General features: G+C 54.1%; 6 protein-coding genes across 6 annotated transcripts; 2 read left to right on the plus strand and 4 right to left on the minus strand.

Annotated features, from left to right (window-relative positions):
• Window positions 1-77: 77 nt before the first annotated feature.
• On the minus strand, window positions 78-1,094 carry KRP23_645 (COP9 signalosome complex subunit 8; the record flags this gene model as incomplete). Its single annotated transcript, XM_067891408.1, has 5 exons — window positions 78-247; window positions 341-451; window positions 539-615; window positions 694-795; window positions 868-1,094. 5 exons carry the CDS (start codon window positions 1,092-1,094, stop codon window positions 78-80), a joined length of 687 nt encoding a protein of 228 aa, XP_067751207.1.
• A 142-nt stretch (window positions 1,095-1,236) lies between these two features.
• KRP23_646 (uncharacterized protein) lies at window positions 1,237-3,257 on the plus strand (the record flags this gene model as incomplete). Its single annotated transcript, XM_067891419.1, has 4 exons — window positions 1,237-1,293; window positions 1,472-1,538; window positions 1,611-2,055; window positions 2,120-3,257. The coding sequence occupies 4 exons, from the start codon at window positions 1,237-1,239 to the stop codon at window positions 3,255-3,257; spliced, it is 1,707 nt and encodes a 568-aa protein (XP_067751208.1).
• Window positions 3,258-3,376: 119 nt separating this feature from the next.
• On the minus strand, window positions 3,377-4,900 carry KRP23_647 (uncharacterized protein; the record flags this gene model as incomplete). The annotated part of the gene is made up of 1 exon (XM_067891430.1): window positions 3,377-4,900. One exon carries the CDS (start codon window positions 4,898-4,900, stop codon window positions 3,377-3,379), a length of 1,524 nt encoding a protein of 507 aa, XP_067751209.1.
• Window positions 4,901-6,297: 1,397 nt separating this feature from the next.
• On the minus strand, window positions 6,298-8,211 carry KRP23_648 (Aromatic-amino-acid aminotransferase 1; the record flags this gene model as incomplete). Its single annotated transcript, XM_067891442.1, has 1 exon — window positions 6,298-8,211. The coding sequence occupies one exon, from the start codon at window positions 8,209-8,211 to the stop codon at window positions 6,298-6,300; it is 1,914 nt and encodes a 637-aa protein (XP_067751210.1).
• A 2,381-nt stretch (window positions 8,212-10,592) lies between these two features.
• Window positions 10,593-14,175, minus strand: KRP23_649 (RNA-binding E3 ubiquitin-protein ligase MEX3C; the record flags this gene model as incomplete). The annotated part of the gene is made up of 4 exons (XM_067891453.1): window positions 10,593-12,450; window positions 12,545-12,615; window positions 12,684-12,745; window positions 12,840-14,175. 4 exons carry the CDS (start codon window positions 14,173-14,175, stop codon window positions 10,593-10,595), a joined length of 3,327 nt encoding a protein of 1,108 aa, XP_067751211.1.
• A 125-nt stretch (window positions 14,176-14,300) lies between these two features.
• KRP23_650 (Glutathione peroxidase) lies at window positions 14,301-15,081 on the plus strand (the record flags this gene model as incomplete). The annotated part of the gene is made up of 3 exons (XM_067891464.1): window positions 14,301-14,513; window positions 14,589-14,735; window positions 14,815-15,081. 3 exons carry the CDS (start codon window positions 14,301-14,303, stop codon window positions 15,079-15,081), a joined length of 627 nt encoding a protein of 208 aa, XP_067751212.1.
• Between the last annotated feature and the right edge of the window lie 1,372 nt (window positions 15,082-16,453).

The raw sequence follows: 16,453 nt of genomic DNA on the forward strand, positions 1-16,453 counted from the left end.
ATCGGCAGGCGACGGTTTATATTGACTCGCTTCACACACCGGAATTGTGTCCTCCTGACTTGCACTTCCTACCTCATTCACGGCAGCTTGAACAACGTGTTCTGCTCCAGATGCAGTACAGACTTGGACAGCGTGTCGAGCTGGTCCAGGTCCACCACCGTGGAGGGACCGCGTCGCACGTTTCCAAGCGGCTTGGGCAGGATTAATTGGTCCGCCGCCGACACCTCCCACTTCAGCGACGAGCAATCTGCAGCGGCAAGTAACAAGCCACAGAAATGCATAAAGCGTCAGCACCTGCAGCTCGCAACAAAGGATTAACCACGGAATAAAAGTAGTTTACATTGCAGAGCGTCTTCATGTCGAGCGAATCCCAGGGCCAGTGCCGCGTCGCTCACAGAAATGGTTGCATACGCCAGACTCAGCAGCTCTGCTGTACCCTCACGAGTAGAAGCTGCTCAGCAACAGCAACAACAAACAGCAGCCAAATTAGTAAAATATTATCCACTGTCAAATACAACTGCAGTGGCGCTTGTCGTACTCTTCAGTGCTTCATTCAGGCCTTGCAATGACGGAGACCAGTCGTAGTCCATGGCCGCATACGCCGCAGCCAGGTTCCTGTCAGCACAACAACAACAAAAAGGCAACAATAACGTCAATTGAGTTCAAAATTCTAAATTGGACACAGTTCCTTACCGCTGCCACAAGGCCTTCCCAATCTCCCACACGGCCCGGAGCTCCTCGGAGCTCTGCTTCGTCTCGGGCGCGATGCGCTTCCACAGGAACCGCGCGTCATTCCTACACATTTCAGAAAGTGTAGCCATGCGTCAGAGCTATAATTACCTTCCTCTACTCAGATACGATACGCACAGATTCTTCGCGAGCAGCACAATAAGCAGGTAGCTCGCGTAGAATTCCGAGGTGAGCGCCGCGGCACCGGGAAAGGGCGTGGCGGCCGCCGCCACGAGCTCCAACTCCTCCGATATGCCCTTGAGCTGCTGCACGAGATTCTCTGAAGTATCACGATCACTAGCAGCTGCGTGTGCCGTCAGTAGCTCCTGGCGCTGCGCGTGCAGCGTTTCCACCAAGTTGTCCATTATGATCGGATCTGGAACACAAGAAGAAAAGTGACCAACATGCGGATTGCACGGGACTAATTCTGAGTCGGAATCAGAAATAGTCTATCAAAGGATACACATTTTGGTCATTCATCAATTTCCAGATCGAAAGAAGACCGTGATGGCGTCCGGCGAGCAGTTCTTGACCAAGAAGTACGAGAAGTGGAACAATTTCCAGGTGCGCAAGCTCGTCCCCGTCGCGTACTCCATCGTCTGGCGGTTGTAGTCATGTCGATTTTGGCCTTCATCCACTCAGTAGATGGAGACTTACGCCATTTTCCAGCCCCCCCCCCTCAAACATGTTCTCCATTTCTGACGCAATTACTCGCTTCCTACTATTGTAATTTACTCGCCAGGACGACTCTGACTCTGACAGCGAAGATATCCCTCGTGTGCCCACTCAATTCGACGTGGAAGGCGATGGTTCGTGCTGTACCAAACCGCTGATTGGAACTTCATCCTTATTCTGACGACTGTTGCTACTGCTATTGGCAGCGGACATTGTGGTGAGCACGGAGATGCTGCTGACGCCCCAACAGGTAGAGCGCTACAGGAAGCTGGAGAAGAAGCAGCTGGAGGTGTGGCAGGTGGTCGTCCGTCAGCTCCGAGTGTGGTCAGCGTCCAGCTCTGGAGCGGCCGACGGCGAGGACGCGGTGCCCTGCCGCCCGTACTGCGTGCTAGTGAACAACTTGTACCCGCTGGGCCAAGTGGTGTCCAAGAAGATCTGCGACCCGCCTGAGGTCTACCCGTCCCCTCAAACGGTTCTGGAGCTGACGCTGAACGCCATGCTGGACCCGCCGACGGGCACGCCCCAGCACCGACCCGACAAGATCGTCTTCCCGGACAAGCACTTTGTGGGACAGCTGAGAAAGAGCTACTCAGCTCTGGGTATTGAGTGCTCGTACCTCTCGGAGTCGGACGGAATTGACGCCTACATCCAGTACGTACTTTGCTACTGGAGGAGAGAGAACGAATTTACTGACGATGCACATCTAACTGTGTAGGGAACTCTCGCAGCACTTGATCCGCAAGGATCTCGCGTCGGTAGCTGAAGTGAGCGAACGTCCCGGACTGAACTCAGGCACTGGTGTGACACCCGAGGCGCTCTCGGCGTTCTACTCCGCCTGCAATCAGTACGCAAAGCTGGAGCCGTGGAACCACCTTGCCGAGCGTCAGGCTATCCAGATTGACGCCGTGGGTGAGGAGGAACTGCGGCTGGATGCTCGCCATCACGTTGGTCGTGGCACTGTATTCTCGTCTGTCATTAGTACGCACACAGGTAGTGGTCCAAACGGTGAAGGTGGCGACCACATTCGTGGCATGGCGTTGTTCTACACGCGTTCAGACTTGGAGCGTCGCGTGCTGCCTCCAGGAGAGCAGCTCGCGCTCATGGACAACCCGGAGCTACGCCGATGTGCCAAGTGCGACAAGCGCGCTGCTCCCGGAAAGGAGCTCAGACGCTGTACCCGCTGCAAGTGCACCTTCTACTGCGATGCACAGTGCCAGCGTGGTCACTGGAAGGATCACAAGGTTAGCTGCACTGCGCCTGGAAGTGCTACCAGCGGCGCTGGCGAGCACAAGATCGTTTGGGGTGCCAAGGAGATGTCGATCCTCTACGGCCCGGAGACGTCCGTGCCGTTTGATGACTTGGACGCCATTGCAAAGCACTCGCTGCCTGTCGCCAAAGTCAAGGGCGAAGCTCTGTACCCGTCGGCTGTGGTGTTCCGCCAGGGCGATCCAAGTGTTCCTGATGTGGCTGAGCTGGCTTGGTTGACACGAGCGTTGCATGCCCAGATCGAGCTCGTTGGCAAGCAGCCGCTGTTCATGCAGGACACAATGGGCGAACTGCTGGGACTGGATGATCCAAGTGGCGAGCAGCGCAAATTGGAGCTGAACTGCAAAACGCTTGGCTTGGATGACCGCCTCGTGGTCCGCAACAGTACTGTGCTCACCATGCAAGACGTGGAGCGGTTGCGCAAGGTGATCAGGAAGCAGCAGGCAGGTGCTGAGAAGACTGCCGTTGGCAACGAGAGCGAGGCTAAAGAAGGCAAGGAAGAGTCGAAGAAGGACAAGGTCGAGAGCGACGACGACGATGACGGCGCTGACCTGGAGGAAGGTGAGAAGGGCTGCGTTGTCATGTAACAGGCTCGAAAGTCACGTACATGTACTCGGAACCAAATGGCGAGAAAAAAAACAACAGCGCAACGTTAAATATATTCTTCGGGTCTAGTGATTGCCTTGCATTCGTTCTGTCAAGACGATCACCATTGTGGCTGGCTGTAAACAGCACGCTCGAAGAATGGGGCGAACACTACAGCCATAAAGAGTAGCGTGTCCAATCGGTCAAGGACACCGCCACCAACGCGAAGGTACGAGCCCGTCCTGGAAATGTTGGCAATCTTCTTGAGACTCACGAGGAAGAGCTTGCCGAAGTGTGCGCAGACGACGGCACCGGCGCTTACCAACGCAACGAACACTACGCTCATATCAAACTCCACGAAAGTGGCAGCGACAAAAGTCGCACCGACAGCAAAGCCGGCTGCTCCGAGCAGCTTTTCAACATTCTGTTGCGACGAAACACGCTTTGACAGCGGGTGCATCCACGGGAAGTGCATGGTTTTCAGTAGTTTCTCAGTCAGGAAAGATCCTAGCTCGGCACTCCACACAATGGCAAAAAAACCGGCCAACGCGCCACTGACGCGTACTCGAGCTGATTGCTCGAAAAGCTCCAGCACAGCAGCGGCGCAGCTGAGGTAGACCAAACCAGCGACGTCCAGCACCATCATGAGCGCCGATTCCACAGAGTCTTTGCTCGTCACTGCGCGCGTTACCAGCAGCAAACACACGCCCAGCAGCAACAGCGAGTACGACTCGACCACCACCGCCAGATACTTGTCCATAGCCTGTCGGGTGTCCAAGACATCGATTTCATTGCCACTTGACCCACTTCCGTGGCCACTCGCCGCACTTCCATCATTGCTGGGAACACCGAAGTCGCTGCGTAGCACCACGTTCAACGACGACAGGAAGAAGTACGCGTAACGGATCAACACACACACCGCCGTCGGTACATTGGGCGACAACGCAGCCGAGAAGGTGCCCGTGAAGGAGCTCACGCCAACGTAAATCATGGGCATCTGCGTCGCCCCTGGCACGAAGCACACACCTACCGCCGCTCCTGCAGCGAGCGACGAGATCACGAATGCCGCGAACACTTTGCTGCCACAGCACATTCTCTCCGCCACGGCCGTGACAGCGCACGTCTCTTCGTCCACCGCATAGGCGATGATCTGTCTGTACATCTCCCTCGACGTCTGCTTCTCGTGCAGCTTGAAGGGCATGAAGAGCTTGAGTCGCACTCGATAGGCCAGCCACGCGAACTCGTAGCCTGCAATGGCCACGAACACTGCGTAGACATAAGGCAACGCTCCACCGTGACGCAGGCCGAGCTCAATATCCACAGGCAGGTAGGCGGCCAGCACGGTGCCCGCTGCAGCTGCCACCAGCAACACCGAGTCGAAGGCCAAGCGGGTCACTTGGCACCAATTCAGTCGCTTGGAAACGCCGTCGTCCTCGTACCACGAAGGTTGCGGGAGGTCCTCCGATAACCGCTGGCCGCGCAGCATTGCTACGGATGACGGGCGCAGGATCACGGGACTGTCGTCGGCCATCTCGGGGTCGAGTTGCACGTCGGGCGGGAAGCTGGGGATCGAGAACATGCCGCCGCCGTCGCCCAGCACTGGGTGAGAGCCCAGTGGACGCAGTCCCAACATACAGGTACTCATGCTCGCTGCGGAGAAGCTGGGGGAGTGCACGCCATTGATGATCAGCGCAAGGAGCTGCGGAGCTCTTCGCTGGAAAGGCGGACCGGCGGTCGAGTATACTGAACGCAAGTGATCGTAAGTCAGCGCGATTTCTAGCAGACCGGCTGTATAATAGAAAGTTAGAGGTTTGTCTGTCACTCTAAAATAGCAGATAGGACAGGGTATAATATGCGGCAGTATCTGAATGCTACATAGTATTTCAATAAAATACTACCGATAGTTGGCAGCTCGAGTTTCATTTAAAACGATGACAACCGGCGGTGTGAACCTCGGTGGATGAAGTGAGTCGGCGTGATCGAATCCAACTGCACCAGCTTCGATAGGCAATGGAGTATTTACACTGTACTACCCTCTCGTTCGTGAACACTATTAAAAGCAGAATTACAACTCGGTGGTCTAGTAGGCCCTTGCGAGTTACCAGTGGTGACACTTTTCACGCCATACCGGGTGGTTGTCGTTGCCGAGACCTTTACGATCCTATTATAGTGATGGATATGATTGTCCCTGGATACGGGGTTTTCAAGGCAGCACTCGGTGATGGTGTTCAACGTACTCCTAATTGTGTGAGCATAAGTTGCGGGCAAAAGCTGCGATAGAAAATGCTGCAGTGTTGATGGATCTGCTAGTGCCGATGCACAATTAATAAAGGTCTTCGTTCTCTATTTCTTTTGACTCGTGATGATAACGCTGTGCTAGTTCAAGTGGACCTGACTGCGCTGTCCACCGCGTGCCCAGAACTAGAAGAACGTCGACAAATTCACGGTGGTGGTATTTGCCCGTGACAAAGCTCTGCGGCGTTGGATCATGTGTATTGAAGGTAGCAATCCTGTGGCAGCCTTAGCAGCGTGCTTGAACAATTCTTATCTTTTTTGTTTTCGCCGCAGCCCCAGCTCAACCATCAGTGCAAATGACAAGCGATGAACTCGAAATATGCCATTTTGCGCTGTGCCTTCGTCGCCAACGAAGTAGAAATGCACAGAGGACGCTGTCAACAAAATTTTCCATTTACTGTGAAAACGCTGACCCAACAAGTCGTGTCTTCGATCTTGACTTTGTCAACAGCGTTAGTGAATAGTACAGTCAAGATGAGATGCCACTTCGAAAAACTCCAGGCTTTTTCAGAAGCTTCAATTCATAAGCAAATTCCTTCATCTTTTTTGGTGCCTTAGAGGATGAACAAGCAAGGACCGCAAGTACAGCAAGTACAGCAGCATAAATTTGTTTTTATTGAAAGGCACGAACTTTCCTCGTTGCCAATGCGGCGCTCAAGCGAGAAAAAGCTACCGCACACTGCACTGGGAGGAGAGGAGCATCAGCTAGAGTACACACAGCGTAGACTCCCGGCTTGCACGACCTCTTCAGTCCGAGTGCAGGCCGAGAGGCAGGGAAGGAGCCTGCGTGGCGACACGCACGGCACCAATGGCGAACACCTCGCGGCGGGTCGCCTGGTGCACGATCTCAATGCGCTCACCCGGGCCGGCGAACAGTACAGTGTGCTGGCCGACCTCGTCACCGAGGCGCAGGGAGTGGGTCGGGGCCTGGCCAGTCTCGCCCAGGCACGGAGCACCCGTGGTAGCAAGCGACTTGACCAGGGTCTTGGCCGTGCCGCTGGGGGCATCCAGCTTCTTGGTGTGGTGGATCTCCGTCACTTCGACGTTCCAGCCCTCAGCGGGCAGCTTGAAGGCAGCGGCCTTGATGAGCTCCGACACAAGCGGCACTCCCACCGAGAAGTTCGAGCGGAGCGCGACCGGGGCCAGCTTCGAGTACGCCTCGAGGTCCACCATGGGCAGAGCGCCCGTGGTGCCAACGACCAGAGCAGGCAGCTTGCTGATCTTGCCGGCGTCCTTCTGCTCACGCAGGTACGAGATCACCTTCTTGGTGCCAGCAGGCAGGGTCACGTCAATCACTACGTCCACGTTGTTGAGGTCCGGGGCCTGGACGCCGGTCTCGAAACGGGTCACGATCGGGCCGGCGAAGCAGGCGCTGTGGTCCGTGAGCTTGTTCAGCTCGCCAACGATGAGGGAGCCAAGGCGACCGTCGTGGCCGTGCACGGCAACACGGACACCCTTGCCCGCAGAGGTGGCAGTCTTGGCCGTCTCGGCAGCAGTCTTCTGCTGAGCGGCGAACACCTCCTGGTACTCGCGGATGGCGTCCGAGAGACGACGAGCGCCGAGCTGCATGTCGGGGAAGTCGTACCACGAGAAGCTGAGGCGCAGGAAGTTCTTCATGTTGCTGCTGAACGAGGCTCCCGGCAGGAACATAACCTTGTGCTTCTGGGCGATCGGCAGCAGGTCGTTGGCGTTCATGCCCTCCGGCAGTCGCACGAGCACGAAGTAGCCACCGTCCGGGACCTCGAACGTCACACCCTCGGGCAGGTGAGCCTTGAGCTCCGTCATGAGCGCATCAGCACGCTCCCACAGCGTCTGCACCGTGGTGTCGAGGTGCTCCTGCTGCAGGCCCGACGAGATGGCCGCGTGGACAATGCCAGAGATCACGGGGCTGATGCCACCGCTCGAGTCAAGCTGGCCGCAGGCCTCAATCTTGCTCAGAAGCTTGTGCGAGCCCTGGATCCATCCGAGACGAAGGGCCGGGGCCAGAATCTTGGAGAAACTGCCGAGAGCAAGCACGGTGTCGTGCTCGTCGAACGTGAACATGGGCGGGGGCGGGGTCACGTGCGGGAAGGACAGCAGCTGGTACACCTCGTCGGCGATGATGATGAAGCCGTACTTGACGCTGAGGTCTACGAGGCGCTTGCGCTTCTCGGCCGACAGCGTGCGGCCCGTGGGGTTGTGGCACGTGGGGATGGTGTAGAGCATCTTGGGCACGATGCCGCGCTGCAGCAGGCGTTCGAGCTCGTCGATGTCGAGTCCGTCCTCCTCCATGCGGATCTGGCGCACGTTGATCTTGAAGTCCTTCATGATGCTGAGCGCCAGGAAGTAGGACGGCTCCTCCATGAAGACGAGGTCGCCCGATTGCAGGAACAGCGAGCAGATGAGCGCGAGGCCGCCCGTGACGCCGTTGGTCACGAAGAGCTTCTCCGGGTCCACCTCGTGCTGGTAGCCCTTGGTCAGGAACTCGGCCAGCGTCTTGCGGAACTTGGGGTAGCCCTTGATCACGCCGTACTGCAGGAACATAGGGTCCGTCTCGGCGAACTTGAGCGTCGCGGCCTCGCGGATCTTGTCCAGCGGCAGCATGGCCGGGGCGGGCTGGCCCACCTTGAAGTTGATCATCTCGTCCGCCTTGGGCACATCGTATTGGCCGTAGTCACCCATAACTGCGTAGTCGTTCTTGGCTTGGTCTTCTCGGGTCGAATGAGGAAGTGAGCCGGTGGAGGCTGACGTACGTGAGCGAGTGGCTACGCTGCAGACGCCTAGTCTAGGAGTCGAATTTAAGGTGGCACAGCACATCCCCGGGATGGCAAATGGTGAAAGAGATACGTAATCCGACGGCGGCTGTTTGTTAAAGTAGGCAAATTGTGCGCCTAAAGTAGGAGGGACGTCAGCAGTAGTGCGAGCACGGAAAATGGGATTGGCTGAGGCTCCTCATCCGATGAGATGCTTGGATGAGCATCAGCAAGTTGGAGTCCCCAGTGAGCACTGTTGGAAGAGCGACGTCACGGCGAGAGGAACGCAAGCGTGCGGATCGCGAGACGTGACTGTATTATATTGCATGGAAGGATGGCATTTGCGTATGTTGACAGCTGCGTTGTGGTATTTGAAGAGCTGTCTGACGGCGACGGCCAGGTTGTCTCCATCCTACTCGTTCGCTGGCCAAGCCATTCTGACAACTACTGCAGTTGCCTGTCTTGGCTTCTTCTTTCCCCTGGCGGGGTAAGACGAATGAAAAGTGAACAAAGAAGCAAGACACGCAGCTGGTGGAATCGAGAACTCCCGCAATTGGCACTACTGCTCGTTGTGGTCTGTAATACTTTCACAAACAAAGCCAATACTTCACGTCAGCATACGTGCAGCTATTGTTAAGAAAGCTCATGGTCCGATAAACGTTGCCGAAGGACCAAGCTACATTCTATGACTTGCGCGTAGATGTACGGATAATCGGAGTGTACTGGCCATACGGGGGGGGATATCCAAATATTATCAAGCTGGGCGTCTGCACATGGGAACACAAGCACCCTTGCACTTGCTATATGTATTACAGTGCCTATTGTTTGTTATTTAGTGCACCCCAGTTCATCACTTGTACACAATCACTGAACAGGAGTTGTTGTTAGCACAAAAAAATGACTCAGGATGTGAGCATCCAGTGTACCAGTAGGTAAATTGCCCTTGGGTCCCCAACAGAACGCTGAGCTTCGCGATTTTGTGCTGGAATTGGAAATTCTAGGCAAGAACCCGCCGTTTTGATCTACGAGCATGCTCACTTCCTCCTTGTCAAACCTTTTGATTCTTGGTGCCACTACCACAAGCTTGACTACCTCTCGAGCCATTCGGAGACTGGAGTTTTTCAAGCATGTCATCGACGCAGACATACGAGTAGCGATTTTCATGCCAATGCTCCTAATAGGCCAGCGGCGCACTGATTCGTTTTGGGTAGACACTACCACCATGAAGTTTATGGTGGTTAACTGTTGCAGCTCTGGGCATGAAGCGGATAGATGGTCTACAGGGGCCCCTCAATGGCTATCATGTCAACCTGTCAGTACCTCCCTGAAATCGTTACTGATGGCACAGAGATACTGCACTCGAGGCCCCGCAACATAATGCATACGCGTTTACAGCGGAGTGGAAGTTCTTGGAAGTAATACAGAGTAAAATTTGGCGAATAGGGAGTTTGCTTCAGCTCTCCGAGGCTCGATTGTAAGCCCGAGATCGGTTAACAACCGGCAAACGTTTTACGTAGTAGAGTGCAGTCGATAGGATCGAATCCGGCTGCAACAGATTCGAGAACCAATGGAGCTATTTACTACCCTCTCGAGCATTCGCTGAGTTTTTTCTAAGGTGCAAACTCGACAGTCACCGATTGAGCGCTAGCTACGCTTACTCCTACCCAGAATGGGAACTTTGTCCGCTGGGGACTGTATCATTGACTGATATCGCTGCAGTTCAGTCACCAGTCAAGTGGGGGCTCTTCTCGGATTTACAGATGATCCGAGTTTCGAACAGCAATGTAGAAGCTACAAGCGATGGGAATTAAAGAAATCCCCAAGGAGTACATCTCCCATTGTTTTACGATTTCGTGGATTGGTAACTTTCATGGCTCACAAGTTGGTGGTAGGCAGAGGTTTGACGAGTCTGCTGCTCGTTCTTGACTGGACTTCGGCGGCTGTGTAATCTAAGGTGTTAGCGTGCTTCTCTGTGTACCGAACACTGTATTTGTTGCGGTTTGTGCTGCTGCCGTTGATTTATCGCCGAAGACACATTTGTCGCGCCTACGTATATTTGACCCACCTGCTGAAGTCATGGTTGACGAGTCGATGACAGTGCGGTTTATACAGTGGTTTACTTTGTGTTTAAAATCCACAAAGCAAACCAGTGAAATCTGAACCGTTCCCAATATTTGACGAGTGAAAGCAAGAGATTGACTCAGGATGCAGTTTGCTGGGTCATCGTGAACACAATCATTGGACGGTCAAGTTTGAAGTATGTGCCTTATTGACTTTACTATCCATCGTGATATTCAATCACTCTTAATCTCAAGAGTAGATTCGAAGTAGCGAGACGATCTCTTGCTGGCAAATGGGGCACGTGGGGTACTCTGAAGTACAATTGCGGTGGTATGTCTCAGCATCTTGTTCACAAAAGCACAGGTGACCGCAAGGCACGACTGCGGTCACAGCCTGCCGGTCCTTGCACACCACGCATTCGCTTTTCTCGAGGATGACGGCGTTCTTTAGCGCATGCACGTTGCGATCTACCTCAGTCAGCAGGCTGCGCGTTGTCTGCTCCAGTAATCGCTTTTGATCCGTCACAAGCGCCATTTTAACGTTCATCTGCTCGCAGAGTTGCTCGTATCGCGCTTTCACCGAGCTTTCTTGCTCCATGCGCGCCTTTTCAAACGCAAACCGCTTTTCAGCGTCACGCAGCAGCACTCGTAGACGATCCACTTCCACTTCTGCCGTATCCAACTTCGTAAGCGAGTCATTCAGCTGGTCAAGGAATTCATCTTCACGCTGCTTCCACTTCCGGCGAAGCTGCCGCTCCCCCTGCAATCGGCGCTGCCATTCCGTCTTGATTTCTGCATTGCGCTTCTTAAAGTGCTCGAGCTCGTTCAACAGAGAAGCAACAGAAGGGGTGTTGTCGTCACTACCCGTGTACATGTAGTCCTCCTCATCATCGCCCGCACCAGAATTTTGGTTCACTCTGCGTTTCTTGCTACGTGTTGGTCGAGGGGCAGCACATCCACTATCCACGCTGTTATCAGATTGCTTTTTCTTCTGCGCGGAACTCCTCGTGCTTGACTGTGGTGTCGTTGTACCTTTTCCACTGACCGGTGTATCCGGGTCACCCGAGCTGCTATTGCTTTGCTGTATTTGAGCCCGTTTCAGCGCTCGCTCTCGCCGACGTTGGGCCTTCATCTGTTCCTTAAGCTCGGCCATTTGAGCACGACTCGGTTCCTTGTTTTTGGTCTTTGATTCCGGCGGGGCTTGCCAGTGGCTAACGTTGCGAACTCCACATACCCAGCAGTTTTCCCCACGACTTGGCACCATCCACCGGGCCGCAAACACTTCTGTGGGGTCAACATTGAAATATCCATCGCCGTCCTCACTGTCCTCGCTACTCGGATTTGTCACCACAGCCATCATAGCTTCAGACTTCGTTTGTTTGCCATTTGACGTGAGCATTGGAGCGTACACCTTCATCGGGGTTTTGAAAAGCGTGTTTTCTGAAGCGTTCCTGCCAATGATGCGTAGCATCGCCATTTCACTTGAGCCCACGTCTGGAAGCTTGTTCGAATAGTAAAAGATGCCCTCAGTGGACACAGCTATGATAGCCTTTCCGTCATCACTTGCCGATAGGGATTCGAGCATGATGTTGGAACGACGGGACTTACCACTGCCATTGCTATCAAGCTTCTCTAACTCAAAGTCCTGGCGGCGTAGCCGTTCAGTTGTACTGGGGTTCAAATTCGACGCGTCTGGGAAACAGATCCGATACGCTTCACCCATGAGTGAAATTCCGTAGGCATACTGTCCGTGAATTGCGACAATATCCGTGGTGTTCTGTACGTTAAAGTGCGAATTGACAGTGTGAGCTCCTCCGAGGAAGCCAGTTTCATCAATCTCAGTAGCCGAGTCCTCGTCGTTTTCCTTGGCCGCCTTATTGAACTCGAGAGGCCACACACGGAGGTTTTTGTCCTTACAGACCGCAGCAATAGTCAATACGCCTGGACTAATGCTCGACGGAAGAAATGCGCCCGTCATCGCCGTGTTACCCCCAGCTCCAAAATTTTGCAAGTGCTCCCAAATAGGATTATGTTGATACTTTGGTTCGACAAAGCGCCACAGATTCAGGTTGCCAATACCAAGACCGGTCAGGATGTAGTATGCAGACCTGCCATTTTTATAAAGAGGGATACAAGGACACAGTTAGCAAATGTGAAACACTAGGGTAAAAAGCGAAGCAAACATGATTGAGTTCTGCGTACCTTTTGCTTTGCTGCTGTTCTTCGCCTTTGACTTTGGCAGGAGGAACGTACGTGGTCACATCCGCAAACCCCTACAATACATGAAATAAGTTTTAGCAACGGCTATCCAATCACACACTTCTCCAACGGTGGAACTTACCCGAAGTTTGCTATTAGAATAAAAATGCTTCTGAAATTGCTGGAAATCGTCATCGTCCCCATCTGAAAGCGATGTCAGGAGAAAAGACAAATGTTAGCAAATATTCCATCGATGTTAAGTCGGTCACAAGTGTAGAGCATTGCAAGACGTACGCACCTTTCTCGCTCCGATAATGGTCCAGGTTAATGCTCATGATCACGCGAGGTCCTTGGCGACAACCCACGAACACGTAGCGGCTGTCAGGGGAGATTTTTACTCGCAAGTGGACATTTGGCGAGCCCTGCGACGACTGCTCGTCAATATGGCCGAGGAGATAGCCATGTCGGTCGCTGGGGACGCTGCTATCCATCTCATACAACCGCACCGATCCGTCTGTGAAGCCAACTACGATGATTTCGCCGTCCGGAGTCACATCCAACGCGGTGGCTATACCTTCTGTCGAAAAACAAATGGATTTCTGGGCGACAACAGGGCGGGAAGAAAATAACTTGCGCACAGGCTTGGGTGGCGGTGCCGGAGTGCTACACGGTAGAGTTGGTGCGGACAAAGGTGCACCACCACCAGTCTGCAAAGCATTGGCACTACCGGAACCAGCAGTGGCAGCAGCGGTTGCTGAGGTTGATGGGGCCGTGGATGCAGAAGATGTGGCTGCACTAATCGCCGTAGTCTGCTGCGCAACAACCTCGTCTGAATGCGTGAAGTCCACCAGCGTCGGGCCGCTTCTTGGAGCCGCAGAAATCACGTCATCTTGGTGTATCTCATCGCCAGGAGCTGGCCGTACAGGCGACTGCTTGGTATTGAACTTGGCCTGGAACGACTGGAACGGCGACTTTGCCGTCCTCACCACCTTGTTCGCCTTGGCTGTTGGTGCCACTTCCACCTGGTCCAGTGCCGATGCCAACAGCGGCGGGTGTCCATTAATTCTCGTGGCCGGCATCTGCGCCAAAGCGTCTCCTGTCATTGTATCGTCGAACATGAGCGGCCTCTTGGGCGACGCCGAGGCTCTGTGTCGCAGTGGACTAGTCAGAAAGTCTCTGCGTCGCATGGGGCTGGCCGCTGTGCTGCTGCGTCTCGGGCGTGCGGGACTGGCCAGCACCGCATTCCTGGGCGGCCGCACGGGGCTTGACAGATGCAACGGGTTGACGACTCGGGCCCTGGCTGGACTCGCCAACTGCGGCGCGGGGCTCCTCATGCCCAGCGCGTGGTTGGGCCGCCGCGTGGGACTCAAGAGGCCCGCGGCTACGGCAGCTCTGTCGCTCGAGGGCTTGTGTTTTTTGGTCAATCGCTCGGAGTCGTCGCCTGCATCCTCCTGCTGCTGGCGCTTCTTCTTGAGCGCTTCCACGATCTGCTGTGCGCGGTTCTTGGTGCTACTGCGCGAGGCCGCCACGTTCTTCATGATCATCTTTTCCATGTTCAGCCGGTTGCGGCGCGCCTCCTCTGCCTTCTTGGACAGCGGCGCGGGCCGCGCGGGAGCGTCGCCGTCCTGCGCCATCAAGTGCGGAAGTGACGTTCACTCCCGCGCTTTTTGAACCATTTTTAGTGACCAATGGGAGACGAGAGTAAATTCAACCAATGAAAACGAGGTGGTGTGTACTCACACCAAGGTATCCAATAAATATGGCGAGGTGGAACTCGCTGCTGCTGCTGCTGCTGCTGGCGCTGTGTGGGGCCTGTAATGCGGCGGAGTATACGTCGTTTTTGGACTTTACAGTGCCGGATCTGCAAGGACGAGAGGTGTCGATGAGGGAGTTCAGCGCGTTCCCCGTGATTCTGGTGGTTAACGTGGCCAGCGACTGCGGGTACACTGACAAGAACTACCGTGAACTGCAGGTGCTGCAATGGTGGACTATGTTTTTTTGCAATATTTTGCAAGGTTGAGTGACTTCTGGATGCGAATTTCTACAGGATCTGTACGAGAAGTACCACGACGAAGGGTTCACAGTGCTGGGCTTCCCGTGCAACCAGTTCGGGGCTCAGGAGCCTGGCACGGCCGAGGAGATCCTCAAGTTCACACGGGAGAAGTACCACGTGACGTTTCCCCTGTTTACGAAGGTAGTGAAGAGCTGGATTTTGAATGGGGAGGTGGGGGGGGGGGGATTCGCTGAGTTTTCCTGACGTTTTGGCTGTGCAGGTGGACGTGAATGGTGACAACGCGCATCCGCTATTCAAGTTCCTGAAGAAGCAACTGGACGGGTTTGTTACGAACGATATCAAGTGGAACTTCACCAAGTTCCTGATCGTCAACCACGAGCCGTTCAAGCGCTACGGCACGACGACGTCTCCATCCGAGATCGAGAACGACATTGTGCAGACGCTGCAAAGCAGCCATCACGTGAACGAGTTCGACGATGGCGGAGCTACCGACGGTGACTACGGTGACGCTCACGACGAGTTGTAAAGACAGGCACATCATGGACGGATTGCCATCGGTGTTTTTTTTCTATCGTGGCGCCACTTGCTGATCAAGACGCAAGCTTACCAACAACACACTAACAATAAACTTGTTGTAGCCGTCCAAGCTGCCACTGTCATAAAGTCTTGTGGTCACTAACAAACTAACTTTTGTTTACTCCGGTCGCTTCTTTATTCATAATGTCCACGACGACTCTGCCGTTTAGCTTTGTCCTGTAGAAATGCCTGCGCAAGACTGATGATAGTCCCGTCAGCAACTCGATCTAAACCACGAACACCAGTCGTCGCCGATGATTGAGTGTTTACCGACAGCGTCTCTCCGATGCGTGGACGGACGTGCAGATGGAGAACGATATAATGCAGGCTGCTCGAGGAACACACGCGAAATACGTCGCTACTTCAAGTATTTGTTTGTGATTGGTGGCGCGCAAGAAAGTATCCCCCTTCAAGACCCAGCTAAATCTGAATCATTATCTTCGCACGAACGCTTCGAGTAGTGGCGTATTCCAGCGAATGCTTTGTCGAGAGTGCAGCTCCGTCGACTTCATAAATTCAGCGCTTTGCAGATATTCATGAATGCTTCTACCCGGCGCGCAAGCCGGACGCCTTTCATGAGATGCTATTCATGAGATGCCTGTTACATGGATTCTGACACTTCGTTATGAAAAGTGTGCTGGTTTCTTCTATTGACGCCTGAGCGCTCGATCGGTTCTGTTGATGCGTTTTATCTAGCAGCATTTATGCAGAGCCCTGCTGGTGAACATGACGAGTGATCTTGCTATATTGTTGATACGACTTCATGGCGCTGCCGGCAACTTCGACTACAAAATGGACCTGCTTTCTGCGATGTAATGTGTTCTGAGAGCAGTTTAACGACCATATTTGCCTTGGGTCGTGCGTCGACTGATTGCCTAAGTCATTCTCGAAAATCGTGACTTCCGTTCTCCGCTGATAGTGCTGGACCCCCCGTCGCTCTGGCAGGTGCAGTCGTGATCTGCGTCGCTATGGCAGCGTTTCAGGTAGACTCAGCCGCCATGTTGGGTACGAGTAAGTGTGGTGCTTGGACTGCTCTTGTCCAGGAAAGAACTTTGCGAATGCTCGATTGTTGGCCAAAGCGAGGGCAGTAAATAGCTCGATTGCTTCGCGCAGGTGTTGCAATCGAGATACATCACACCGACTACATTCGTCCACAGGAAGATGCGAATACAACATTCGCATGTTGATGTACTTGATCGAGGCTGGCAAGCGAGACCTGTAGAACGAAAGGCGTACATGTACTAAGCTCCTGATTCGTCAAGCTGTTGCGAAGGACTGCATGCCAAGGCTTCAGGAACTCACAGCTGGTCTCCATTTTTCAC

The sequence above is a fragment of the Phytophthora ramorum genome, assembly GCF_020800215.1.
Source record: "Phytophthora ramorum isolate Pr-102 chromosome Unknown Phyram_PR-102_s0001, whole genome shotgun sequence".
Taxonomy (NCBI): Eukaryota; Oomycota; class Peronosporomycetes; order Peronosporales; family Peronosporaceae; genus Phytophthora; species Phytophthora ramorum.